Below are 12,519 nucleotides of genomic sequence, written 5' to 3'. Positions count from 1 at the left end.
CTCTGCACCTGGGCCTATATTGCCGCCCGTGCCGATGGCCAACAGTTTTAATTTTACATGTGAATGAATTATGCAAGAGGGTAAAGTAGAGACAGGCAACTGAGCAAGACAGAGGCAGCAGAGCATGCTATTTCTCTTGATGCATTAAACATTTTTCTTTAATGTGTTACTGTACTCCTTGCTTTTGGCCTCATGCATCTACATCACTGCTGCTGGCAGTATATCAGGGAATACTGGGTAATTATAAATGTTAGCGATATTGTTGTCTTGCTTCACTTCCTGGAACAAAAGAATAATCAATTATTCATTTTTTCTTGCTTACTAGGTGATTTCATCTTGGGGAGTTGTGTTACATGCATAGTCCTGTAGAATATTCCTTTCATAACACTGAAAGCAAGTGGAGTTCATGCTTGGTGCATCTGTTTCATTTTCCTCAGGGTATTTCAGCCCTCTGTGTTTAGAACAATATTGTGTGCACATGCTAATGCAAATACAGACAGCAGAAAGCGAAGTATTGGCTGCATCTCACAGTGGTTTCAAGAACATATTGTTCATTACATCATGAAGGCTAAAACTCACTAATATTGACTGGAAAATTAATATACATTAAAGGACAGAGTTAAGTGTTCTTCTCATGTGGAAGGTCATGGAGTAAAGATGCCAGAGAACCTGACCCCTCAAGGACAAGGTAGAAAAAGGTGTGCAGTTGTTGCAAATCGCTGAAGTTTTCATTGTAAAGCCTTAGTCAGCTCCAGTTCTCCTCCTTAATGTGATAGTATTTTGTGATAAATGAAATAGCAGCTTTCATAACGCCAGCAAGCAATGCTCCAAAGACCAAGAAGGCTAACATTCCCACAGCTAATTTCCAAATATTTGCTGAGTGTACGTGTATTTCTGTGATGTTGTTTTTTTAACGTGTGGCTTTTTTTCATGCAGCTAGAGAACCAGGATTCAGTGCGAACGCTGCTGAAGCGGACAGAGGCGGAGCTGAACGTGCGTGTGACTGATGCCCTGAGGAAACAGGAGGATCCTCTCCAGAGGCAGCGCCTCCTGGTGGAGGAAGAAAGACTCAAATATCTCAACGAGGAGGAGCTCATCATTCAGCAACTCCAGTCAGTTACAGTACACGATTTGTTTCTTGGCAGTGCAGTGTATAACAGTTGTTGAGCAGTACACGCTTGATGATAGAAACCAGTGATAATTTAAAAAAAAAAGGGGTTTCCAAATATAGAAGAATCTATGAATGCAATCTGTGCTGTAGGTGAATACTGGTTGACATTTGTGTAGTTTAAGATGCGTTTTAACTTGTATTTTATAATTATATCAGACATAGCAAAATTCATGTCTCTTTTACGACACACTGATAGGATAAAGCTGTCGCTATAATTAAGCCCGGCACAGAGCAAGATGCTTATTAAGATCTGAGTTACACGACTGTCCAACAACTAATTAAACTGACTGCAAAATGAGAGCAAAGAGCTACCTTGAGATTTAATAATCAGATAACCTGCTTCAGTCTTGTATGTGGAAATTTGCTGGATCGCTCTGTGAGTCGAAGAAGACTTATTGAATGTCACTCGTTTCTGCGCTTGGATTTTAGAATAATTAGTTGAACTGTTAGATGATCCCTGCTAATCGATGTCTGGTACTTTTCCTGGCTAGTGGCAGCCAATTATTTTGATTAATTATACACTGAATTTTTATTCATCATATGTCTTGAGGACCAGACTAGATCAACTCAACATTAGCGCTTAACGAATTTATATTTGCGTAGTTTACGTTTTCTTGAAGGCATCATATTATATAGCTATTTTAAAAGTTTCTTACTTCAGTTGCTGCATGAAACTTTCGAAAACTAATCTGTACCTCGTCCAGTTCAGCTTGCCCAAACTGTTGATCTAGTTCCCAGTTGATTGAGAGACAGTTTATTGGCAAAAGCATGGCTGAAACTTGAATATCACGATTTTGAGATAAATATTCAGTCGAATCTAAGTGTGGTGGAGGAATCCCTGGTGTTCAGCCTTCTGTCTGTTCCATCTCAGCGACCTGGAGAAGTCGGTGGAGGAGATCCAGAAGGAGTCGTCTGTCAACCACAAGCTGGTGACAGTGCAGGAGCTGGAGGAGAAGGCCACTCTTCTGAGAAAGCTGGGAGAAACACTCACGGAGCTGAAAAGTGAGTCATTCTGGTGGATTCACTGTACACTGGCGCAAAAAGGAAAACACAGCCCTTTATGCTGGCAGGCCATTTATAACGCCCTAGTTACTCATCAATGCACTGACTAACTTGTAGTCATGAACAGCCAATCTGTAGCACTTAATCACCCTCAGATTACTCATTGTCTCAATGAACTCAGTGACCATTTACCTAAATTGAAAAAGGTTATGGTTGCCTACCACAAAACATTTTGGACAAATGTAATAGATATTTTTTGTGTGATCACAGTTGGCTCCCTGTATTAATCTGTTGCTTTCCCCTAAAGATCAATTCCCAGGTCTGCAGAGCAAGATGCGGGTGGTGCTCCGGGTGGAGGTGGAAGCTGTCAAGTTCCTGAAGGAAGAGCCACACAGACTTGATGCCCTGTTAAAACGATGCAAGACTATAACTGATACCCTTGCTACCATGCGCAAGTATGACCTAGCACAACAATACCTACTTGGTTGTTTGTATTCCACTAAAAAAACAACATTAAAGTCTAATAGCTGTCTTTATACTGAGTTTGAGATTTTAATAATCCTTTAAATACTGACAAGGAAGCACTTGTCCAGTAAATTCTTAAGCTTTTAAGTATGATCTGAAAGCTGTTAAATATGCCGAACACTGACTGACCTGTATCCACTTGTAATCAATTCCAGTCAGCCCAGTTTTTCCATTTGCACCTCTGCCAAAGGCATAATGTTTTCACCCCTATGTGCTGGTGTGTCAGCAGAACATTATGGATTTTCATAAATGAGGCAGCGAGAGAGGCCTTTGACCAAGAAAATTTATTAGATAATGTTGTTGATCCAGATCAGAAACTTTCATGCTTAAACATTTGCTGTTTTAAGTCAGAGTTCTGAGTTCATTAAGAGATATAGAAGTGATTTAAATCCATCAAGTGTGAAGAAAAGCAGTATTTAATAAGTGTGTAGTCAAGCTTCCAGTATTGTTGTACTTAATTGGCATTATTGAATGTCATACTGATGAATGTCCTTTTTAGTCACATGAGTAACAGTTTTAATTTTGCGGTTAGTATAGACTAGAGGACGTTGAAGGACTTTTTCCTTCAGCATGCCATTGTCTATCTCCTAATCAGCCCTGTGTCCAAAAAGCGCCTCACTCTCAGGCTTAATTAATCTCAGTGATAAAAGAGCTCATCTAATGTTGCTCTTTTCTTTCATCTTTTGGGTAGCAGTAAGTTGGCAAATGCATTCAGTAGCAGTGGAAGTTTTTATCCTTCAGCGTTTAGTGTTTGGGGTCTTTTTTTAGCATTTGCAATTCTTTTTCATTTCGAGATCTGTATAATACATGTTTGTTGTTTGTGTTACATTTAAAAATGTTGATTAATTAATTCTTCTTCTGTCTTGCTAGACAAGCAAATGAGGGAGTATGGAAGAAGCAAGAAGACTTCACTAGTTCATCATCCAAGCACAACGAGGACTTGCGAAAGTTTGCAGACTTTGAAATCCCCACCAGCCCACCGCTCACCATCAATGATCTCGGGGGAGGCAACAGCTTGTCCAATTGGAGCCCTCACACCAGCCTCAGCCGTGGACATGGCAACCCATCCGGCCTTCACAAGGATAATCATCCTCCTGTTCCCCACAAGGGCAAAGCTCTGGAAGAGCTTGAGCGTCGTGCTGCTGCTGACAAAGCTTTGTCCATGGAGGTCCGACTGGTAGGGATTATTTCTGTTGTTTATTTACGTGTTTTTCACCATCTGCTGTAAATACTTTGTGATGCAAACCAATAAACCAGTGAGGCATGACTATAGTTTTGTGTTCATACACTGCTCACATCCACCTCTCAACTTCACAGGCAGCAGAGCGGGACTGGGAGGAGAAGCGGGCCAGTCTAACCCAGTACAGTGCTCAGGACATCAACCGTTTGTTGGAAGAGACCCAGGCTGAACTAATGAAGGCTATTCCAGATTTGGATTTTGCTGCCAAGCAGATTAAGCCCTCCTCCAACACACCATCAACACAGACCCCCCAGAGTGGGGCAGCGACCCCAGACCACCGTGCCAACAAGCCCCAGCACAAGCTTTCTGGGAAAGAGGGAGGGTCCAGGCGTGGCTCTGGTGAGATGAGGCTCAGGCTGCATTAGTATGATAGATCAGAGTTTTGTTTCATGGCATCCATTTATTTTTTTTGAATGAATCTAATTTTTAATTCTTCAATAAACAATCCCTGTTATGTAATCGGTTTATTAAACTGCATGTTAAAAACATACGGTTGTGCTTACATTATAGTAATTTGGGGCTTTTAATTGTTTCTTCAAACTGTTCTTTTTCCAGGGTTGATTGATTGAAGAGTATACATCTTTAATGACTTAAAGAATTTAATTTGAATGTATTTTGACCCTCACACAGGGTCAGAATTAAATATACATACTCAGTTATATACAAACACTCCACTAATACTTGGTTAAATTTCCTTTAAAGGGTTAAAACTTGTAGTTCAACTTTTTGCTTGTTGTAGCCATCAACAAGTATGTAAAGCATACCATATGGTGTAATTCTGGCTGGATATTTGGCCATCCCTCTTGGTAGAACTGATAGAGTTTATTTCAAATGGTTTTTTTTTTCTTGCCACAGACCTGGCTTAAAAGCATAGTCCACAAATTTTCAATTTCCATTTCTTTGAGTTTAGAGATTTGGGAAAGCCATTCCAGAAGCTTAATGTTTTATCCACTACAAAACCAGTTTTGATGCACGTTTGAGGTCATCGTCCTGTTGGAACACCCAGTTGTCTCTAGCTGTGGATTTGTGCAATGTGCTGGTACCACTGGAAGCAAAACAGTTCCAGAGCATGATGCTACCACCACCAAGCTTTACAGTTGATACAGTGATCATATTTTTAAAAGCCTCACCTTTACTCCTCCATACATAAGCTGAATTGGATTTATTGGCATGATATTGTTTTTAAATGTGTTGTGTTAATAATGTAATAATTCTTTCTAATGACATGTTACTGTGTTTTCAGATGAGCTGACAGTACCTCGGTATCGCACAGAGAAACCCTCCAAGTCCCCTCCACCTCCACCGCCTAGACGCAGTTTCCCCTCATCTCCCGGTGTGACCACTCGCAGTGGGGAGCCACTAATTCCTGGAAAAAGCATAAAGGTAACTGGAAAAAAATAGTGCATTTAACAATTCCAGTGTTTTAATTCTCAAATCTACAAGTCATCATATTAAAATTCCCCTGTTGATATATTTAAGACAAAATTGCAAGCTTCTCACACCAGCTTTGGACAAGTTCTTACCCCTTTTTGTTCTTGTGGCCCTAGAAGGCTGAATCTGAAGAGACAGAGGGACAGAAACCTCACATAAAACTGAGGAGGACCGTGTCTGAAAACCCTCGTCCGTCATCAACACCTCCCACACTGGCTTCTGAAGACAAAGAGGAGGGAGAGGGGGAGAAAATTGCTGCCGAATTGGAGGTAAAGAAAACACAAGGTTAATAATATCCCCAATAGTCCGTTGTTCATTAAAAAAAACCAAAAGGAATGTTTTTAGTATTCATGTTACGTCCACAATTTGGAGCAAGTCTTTGTGTGCACACAGGCAGACAATGTCTGTTCAGATATGCTCACCCTCATTACCACATGTTCAAGCAGCAGGTGCCATATGTCCCCAGCCCCTGGCACTGTGAGAGCCCAAAGATCACATACTGCTCACTCACACACATCATCACCCAGGGCTCACAGATCACAGCCAGACAGATGGATCCTGATAGCTGCTTGGACTGTGTTAGAGATGACCTGCTGAAACTGAATAGAGTAAAGACTCAACAGTAATTGAGTTCGATCATTCAGCTGCTGCTGTGTTTTTATTTTGCAGATAATGACAGTTTGTAACTTTCTTTTTTCCTCCTCAGCTATTTGAGAGAGCCCCACACAGGCTCTCTATGCCAGCTCCCCTTTCCCTGCTAGTTAGCCCATGCAGTATGAAAAGTTTACACCCATCCAGACTGGACCTGTGGCCCCCTGAGGCCTCAGGCTGTGAGGTAACCCTTTGGCTTACCCTGAGTTATCTACCTATTAAGTTTCCATCTCTTTACTTCTACACCTGCTACCACACACAAGAATTATTAACTACAACACCAGTTCCAAAAACTTGGGACACTGTATAAAATGCAAATAAAAACTAAAACTTTAAGGTAAAAATAAAAAGGAATTTGGAATTTGATGGCAGTAACATGTCTCAGAAGTTGGGACAGGGCAATGTTTGCAACTATGTAAGCTTATATATGTGGGAACTGAGTAGACTGGTTGCTTGAATATTGAAGCCATGGGTCTTCTTTGTGGTATTTTCATTTGTGGTATGCACCAAATATTTTCAATTTGTAAAATGTCTGAACTGCAAGCAGGCAAGTTCAGCACACGGACTCTATGAGCCTTACTGTTGAAATAAATGCAGTATCAAAGTAAGAGTGTGTGAACATTAGGTAAAAAGTGTTTAGGCTTAGATAAAAGCACATGTATATGTGTGGAATGAGGCATGTAAGAAAATGCTTTAAGTGCTCAAACTGAATAGAGCACAATAAGTAGTATTGGTGCGTTAAAAATCAGTATTACACTTTCCAGATGTGCAAACTGCTGAATCCATGGCAATAATGCACCATTATACCATCGGAGATGCAGGCTTTTGAACAAAACTCTGATAACAAGCCAGATGATTTCTCTTTTCTTTAGTCCAGAGGATCCGGCACCATGTTTTCCAAATCCAATTTCAAATTTCGATTTGTTTGACCACAGAACAGTTTTCTACTTTGCCTCAGTCGATTTTAAATTAGCTTAGGCCAAACGATAGTGGCATTTTCTTTTGGATCATGTTCACATTTGGCTTCTTCTTTGCATCATAGAGTTTCCGCTTGTTTGCTGTGGATAGCACAGCGAACTGTATTCACAGAGAATGCCACCTGAGGGCATCCAATATTGATTTTTGGCCTTGTGCACAGAGATTTCTCCAGGTTGTCTAAATCCTTTGATGATATACTGTAAAGGCTGAGCTATATAAAGACTTTCATTTTATTTTCAGGAACATGCTCCACATTTTTTAGATCCAGGTTTATGTAGATTGGCAAACCTCAGCCCTCCTTTGTTTCTGAGAAGGTCTGCATCTCTAAGATGCTCTTTCTGGCTTTTCTTGCACCTTTTTATTTCAGGTTAAATAATTTTGAGAAAAATACATTGCTTTCTGGTTTTATTTCCATTTTACAAAGCATCCACACTTTTTCGGAACTGGGGTTATAGGCTGTCTTTTGTCTAGTGTTTCTGGGCAGGAGCTATACAGAGGTTTCTGCCAATAATGCGCTGCAAACCCAAAGCAATAACTGAAAGAGTCAGGTTTGTCTGACAGTGAGTAATTTGATTCAGTTTGAGTATGTTCATTAACAATCTTTCTAATCCTTTCCATTTATACCTGTTACACAACTTTTTAGAGATGTTTATAAAAGTCATCAGCCCTTAACAGGTATTTGCACTTATTAATAATATTGTGTTTTTTTTGTGCGTGAGAGTCAGTATGTAAAGAATATACACTGAGCATCCTGGTAGCATTATCTACAAAGTAGGGGTGCAACGATACACAAAATTCACGGTTCGGTTCGGTTCGATACTTTGGTGTCACGGTTCGATATTTTTTCGATACAAAAAAAATGTTCATGCCTTTTTAATTTGTCATTTATTAAAATTATAAATATATATTTTAACTCAAAATTACAGTTTTTAAATTTAATGTTGCTGAAACAAAAGTAATTATCTGATTGAGGAATCACTCATCTTTGGAAAAGAGAGTTTATTACAGAGAAATGGCTCTTTCCAAAATAAAAGCTATACTATACGCTTCTTCTGGGCTATATTCTCAGCAGCATATTGTAGCGGGTCAGGGCTGTTCGGGGTTCTGTTTGTACAGTTATGTTTTGTTTATGTTGCCATAGTGACGGGTGACGCCCTCTCGCTGCGACGGTGTGTCCTTCCGGGGTCAGAGGGCGCCCTGTGTGTTGTTGTTGTCGTTGTTGCTGTGCGGTTGCCGCGCTGAGCAGTTAGCTAGCGGCAGTGTTCTTCTGCAGATGTCAATAAACGGCTGTGCTCCCTGGCTAGCTCACGGGAAGCAAGACCAAACGACACATCCGTCTCCTCGTTGTCTGAGCTCGCCACATTGGTGTCAGAAGTGGGATGATGGTGGCACCCCATGTTCTGACCCGAGTGACTTTTCCCCCGCCGGTCGTGACCGGCCGGTGCGCCAAAAGAAGGCACCTGGACATTTGTAAAGTGAAAGCAAAAAACAAGCACAAATTCAAACGCGATTTCAATATGTCACATATTGACAGTGGCTCACCGATGCCAATGACATAATTACCCAGCTACATTTCCGAAAGAATGCAAAAGCATTGACATATATTTTTCCTTCCTACAATAGCCCTACGGGCAGGGCAGAGATAGATTTTGGTAGCCCGACTGGAAAAATCGCTAGCCCCGGGACGTCGGGCTAGCGATTTTGCAAGCCCTGTGTTACAGGCATGGCCCTTTAAGGATGAAGCCTGATGGGAAATGTATTCGGGATGTGTGTAGCGGGACTGCCTGGTGTGTGTGTGAAGAGAGAGAGCGGAGAAGGGGGAAAGTAACGGTTAGCTACAGAAGAGACGAAAAGAAAATAAATAAAAGGAATATAATAACTCCCTCGACAGCCAGAGTTGTGTCGGCGATGCTCGCTGTGAGTAAACTGTTTCAGCCCACTGTACGCGGTGTTCGTGCCTTAGAGAAGAAATAAAGTTCAGTGAAGCAGTTTCCTACGCCTCCTTCGATCTTTTTGCTAGCAGAGTTGACCTGTATAGTAAGCTGTTGCTGGCTACGAGTCAGTTACGGAACCTTCAAGTAACTGCCAGAGGTTTCCTTACTACGGTTCGGGGCCGCGGATCTGGCGCGGTAACACCTGTATCTGATTGAGGAATCACTCATCTTTGGAAAAGAGAGTTTATTACAGAGAAATGGCTCTTTCCAAAATAAAAGCTATACTATACGCTTCTTCTGGGCTATATTCTCAGCAGCATATTGTAGCGGGTCAGGGCTGTTCGGGGTTCTGTTTGTACAGTTATGTTTTGTTTATGTTGCCATAGTGACAGGTGACACCCTCTGCTGCGACGGTGTGTCCTTCCGGGGTCAGAGGGCGCCCTGTGTGTTGTTGTTGTCGTTGTTGCTGTGCGGTTGCCGCGCTGAGCAGTTAGCTAGCGGCAGTGTTCTTCTGCAGATGTCAATAAACGGCTGTGCTCCCTGGCTAGCTCACGGGAAGCAAGACTAAACGACACCTCCGTCTCCTCGTTGTCTGAGCTCGCCACATTGGTGTCAGAAGTGGGATGATGGTGGCACCCCATGTTCTGACCCGAGTGACTTTTCCCCCGCCGGTCGTGACCGGCCGGTGCGCCCAAAGAAGGCACCTGGACATTTTCAGGACTTTGTGTGTGGTAATGGGGTTGTCGGGGACGACTGACCCCTTAGGTGGGGGCTATGTAGCGGGTCAGGGCTGTTCGGGGTTCTGTTTGTACAGTTATGTTTTGTTTATGTTGCCATAGTGACGGGTGACGCCTTCTCGCTGCCACGGTGTGTCCTTCCGGGGTCAGAGGGCGCTCTGTGTGTTGTTGTTGCTGTGCGGTTGCTGAGCTGAGCAGTTAGCTAGCGGCAGTGTTCTTCTGCAGATGTCAATAAACGGCTGTGCTCCCTGGCTAGCTCACGGGAAGCAAGACCAAACGATACCTCCGTCTCCTCCTTGTCTGAGCTCGCCACAATATTAAACATATCAGGTCCCCATAAGGAGAATCATGTGCTAACGGCTGTCTAAATGACTCGGGTAAAGTTTGTAGCATGCATGCTTGTTGTTTTTGTCTGCTTCCACTTGTCTTTGCACTAGGATGATGTCGGCATAAATGTGCAGTCATATTCGTTGTGTTCCCACTAGTGCTGTCAGCGTTAATCTCGTTGAAATGATGTTAACGCCACAACACGGCAAATCTCCGTTAACGACCTACCCCTGCGTGGGGCTAGATGGCCAACACGTTAACGAGCTAACTGCGCTAACACACTAGTTCCCACCCATGTAATTGAGCATTGCGTGGCACATCCAACATACTGTTTTACTTTAGTCCATGACGCGCTTACCTTCAGGGTCATACGTCACATGAAAACCAAAATAATTCCAAACGCCAGATCTGAATGAGGGTGGGGGAGGTTCAATTTGCCATGTTGCAAGGAGAGCTTAACTTCTGTCTCGCTAGCTTGCCCTGCGCTCTTCCTTCTGACGATGCTGTCTGTGTTGAGCGCTCAGTGGATCTGCGCTCGACAGTGCAGCCTAGGCGGAGTAGTCGAACGCAGATTCACTGAGCGCTCAACACAGACAGCATCGTCAGAAGGAAAGTTGATAAAATAAATTACAAATTTTGTATTGTTCATACATATGCGTACCGAACCGAAAGCACTGTATCGAACGGTTCAATATCGATACGAGTATTGTTGCACCCCTACTACAAAGGTATTAGATACAATGTGATAATATTTCTTTCATGCTTTCTGATGTGCTTGGGTGTTTTTAATGCCATGGTTTGTAATCTCACTTGAAGTTTGTGCTTGGAGTGTGTTTAAATTGAAAACTCAAGTGCTTTCTTCATTTATAGGCAGGGCACATGTCTCCTGTCCCCCACATCGTGTTGACAGATTGCTGTCCTGCTTCGCTCACAAACTCAGAGGATCCTGTCAGAGATTTAGGGAATGACCTTGTGGAGGGGACTCAATCACAAGATTGGACTGGTCATCATTCAGTCGACAAGACTATAATTTCAAGGGGAAAGCATTCAGGGGGATTTGAAAGTCCTCCACAGCGAGAACAGTGTTCGGATAGTGAATTCGAACAGGAAGTTGCCCTGCTGGTGACAGATCTGGACATGAGAGTGGTGTCTCCTCTTGAAGCCCAAGAGCTCAGTGAGACTAAAGGAGATGTTCTTCACACTCTAATCATCTCACCGCAGACTAAGGAACTGTCTGAAACTCAGCTGAGTCACCGGCCTCTGCTAGTGCTCTTCAGGGTACAAAAAACTGTCAAAGAGGCCTACGAACTACTGTATTCCCTTGTGGCATCATTCGAATTAAAATTCTCCCATGCCCCAGACCAGCAGATGTCTCTAGCTGAGGCTCTCAGAAGCGGCATAGAGACAGGGGCTAGCATGCTGACATTTCACCACAAACCTGAAATTAGGTTAATGCCTGAGATACAGCTGAGCTCAGTAAGCAGTACTCTTAACTCTAATGGGTCAACTAGGTCTGCGGACACTCAGAGGAGAATGACAGAAGATGTCCGACGCACCACCTACAAGAGGCTGGACAGCTTGGAGGAGACTATTCGAGAGCTGGAAAACACATTGATAGAGATCAGTGGTCATGCTACTAGAGAGCAGCTCTACAGTCAGACAATCATCAACAGTAGCCCTGTACCGACGACTGGTAGTCCAACTGAGGCGAAGAAGCCGCCACTCCCACCCAAGCCGTCCGCCTCGAGTCCATCATCAATCCAGGTTTTTGCTTACACCTCCTGTGTCCATTCCTGCTCTGAAGCAGCATCCTCTCTTTTTCTTCACTTCTTCTCTGTGGATGGCAGTTGGAAATTCACTTTCCAGCTTCTGATGTCTGCTCCCTGATTAAATCGGCATGCGACTGTATTTGAAATCGAAACCATGCAGAGGGGACAGACAGCAGACTTCCTACCTACTTGTCTGTTCTGTGATTAGTGCTGGGGCTGCTCTCCTGCTGAGCTCAGAGTTGTTAATTGTTTTTTATTGATCTGTCCCAGTATCTCCTATCTGTCTGAGTCTAGCTAATTTTGCCTTTTGTTACACCAAGAGGCAATAAAAAATAAATGCATTTTCCTCTTCTCCTTTTCTGCTCTTTACTGGTTAGTACAATCTAATTAATTTAATTTCTTATCTTAGTTCTGCCCTGAAATCCAACTTTCTTTTCCTCACTAATCGTCTTAAGCACAAAGCAGTACAACTGCGGTTGTGCTTTATTAAAAGGTAGCGCGAGGACATATTTACATTAAGCTGTATCTTCCATCATCCAGCATCATTTTGTTGTAAATTATGTTCTTTTTGCAGCAGCTGTTTTGACGTGTCATTGCAAGCTAAACAGACACATTATTAATGAGTTTAAGAATCTGTACATAGGCCAGGTCCTGGTATTGTTCATGTTGGCCTACTTAAATGCTCTGCTGTGACAAGTCAGGATGGCAGAGTGGCTATGCTTACATGGAGCCTAATATTTCTATTCTGTGAATG

At 42.7% G+C, this 12,519-nt stretch overlaps 1 protein-coding gene across 3 annotated transcripts in view; it reads left to right on the top strand.

The window, feature by feature from the left end:
* Positions 1-12,519, top strand: part of si:ch211-278a6.1 (SRC kinase signaling inhibitor 1) — a 79,635-nt gene that overhangs the window by 59,841 nt on the left and 7,275 nt on the right. For 2 of the 3 annotated variants that reach the window (XM_040046167.1, XM_040046171.1), the window contains 9 exons: positions 937-1,112; positions 2,043-2,173; positions 2,481-2,628; positions 3,569-3,875; positions 4,016-4,277; positions 5,182-5,321; positions 5,486-5,638; positions 6,076-6,204; positions 10,867-11,760. In XM_040046167.1, coding sequence (XP_039902101.1) covers positions 937-1,112; positions 2,043-2,173; positions 2,481-2,628; positions 3,569-3,875; positions 4,016-4,277; positions 5,182-5,321; positions 5,486-5,638; positions 6,076-6,204; positions 10,867-11,760 — 2,340 coding nt within the window. The remainder of the gene's footprint in view (positions 1-936; positions 1,113-2,042; positions 2,174-2,480; positions 2,629-3,568; positions 3,876-4,015; positions 4,278-5,181; positions 5,322-5,485; positions 5,639-6,075; positions 6,205-10,866; positions 11,761-12,519) is intronic. The other variant, XM_040046178.1, reaches the window with a different exon arrangement.

This window comes from Simochromis diagramma, unplaced genomic scaffold, assembly GCF_900408965.1.
Source record: "Simochromis diagramma unplaced genomic scaffold, fSimDia1.1 OVJJ01000321.1, whole genome shotgun sequence".
Lineage (NCBI taxonomy): Eukaryota > Metazoa > Chordata > Actinopteri > Cichliformes > Cichlidae > Simochromis > Simochromis diagramma.
Note: the sequence above shows the minus strand (reverse complement) of the source record. Positions and strands in the feature narration are given on the sequence as shown.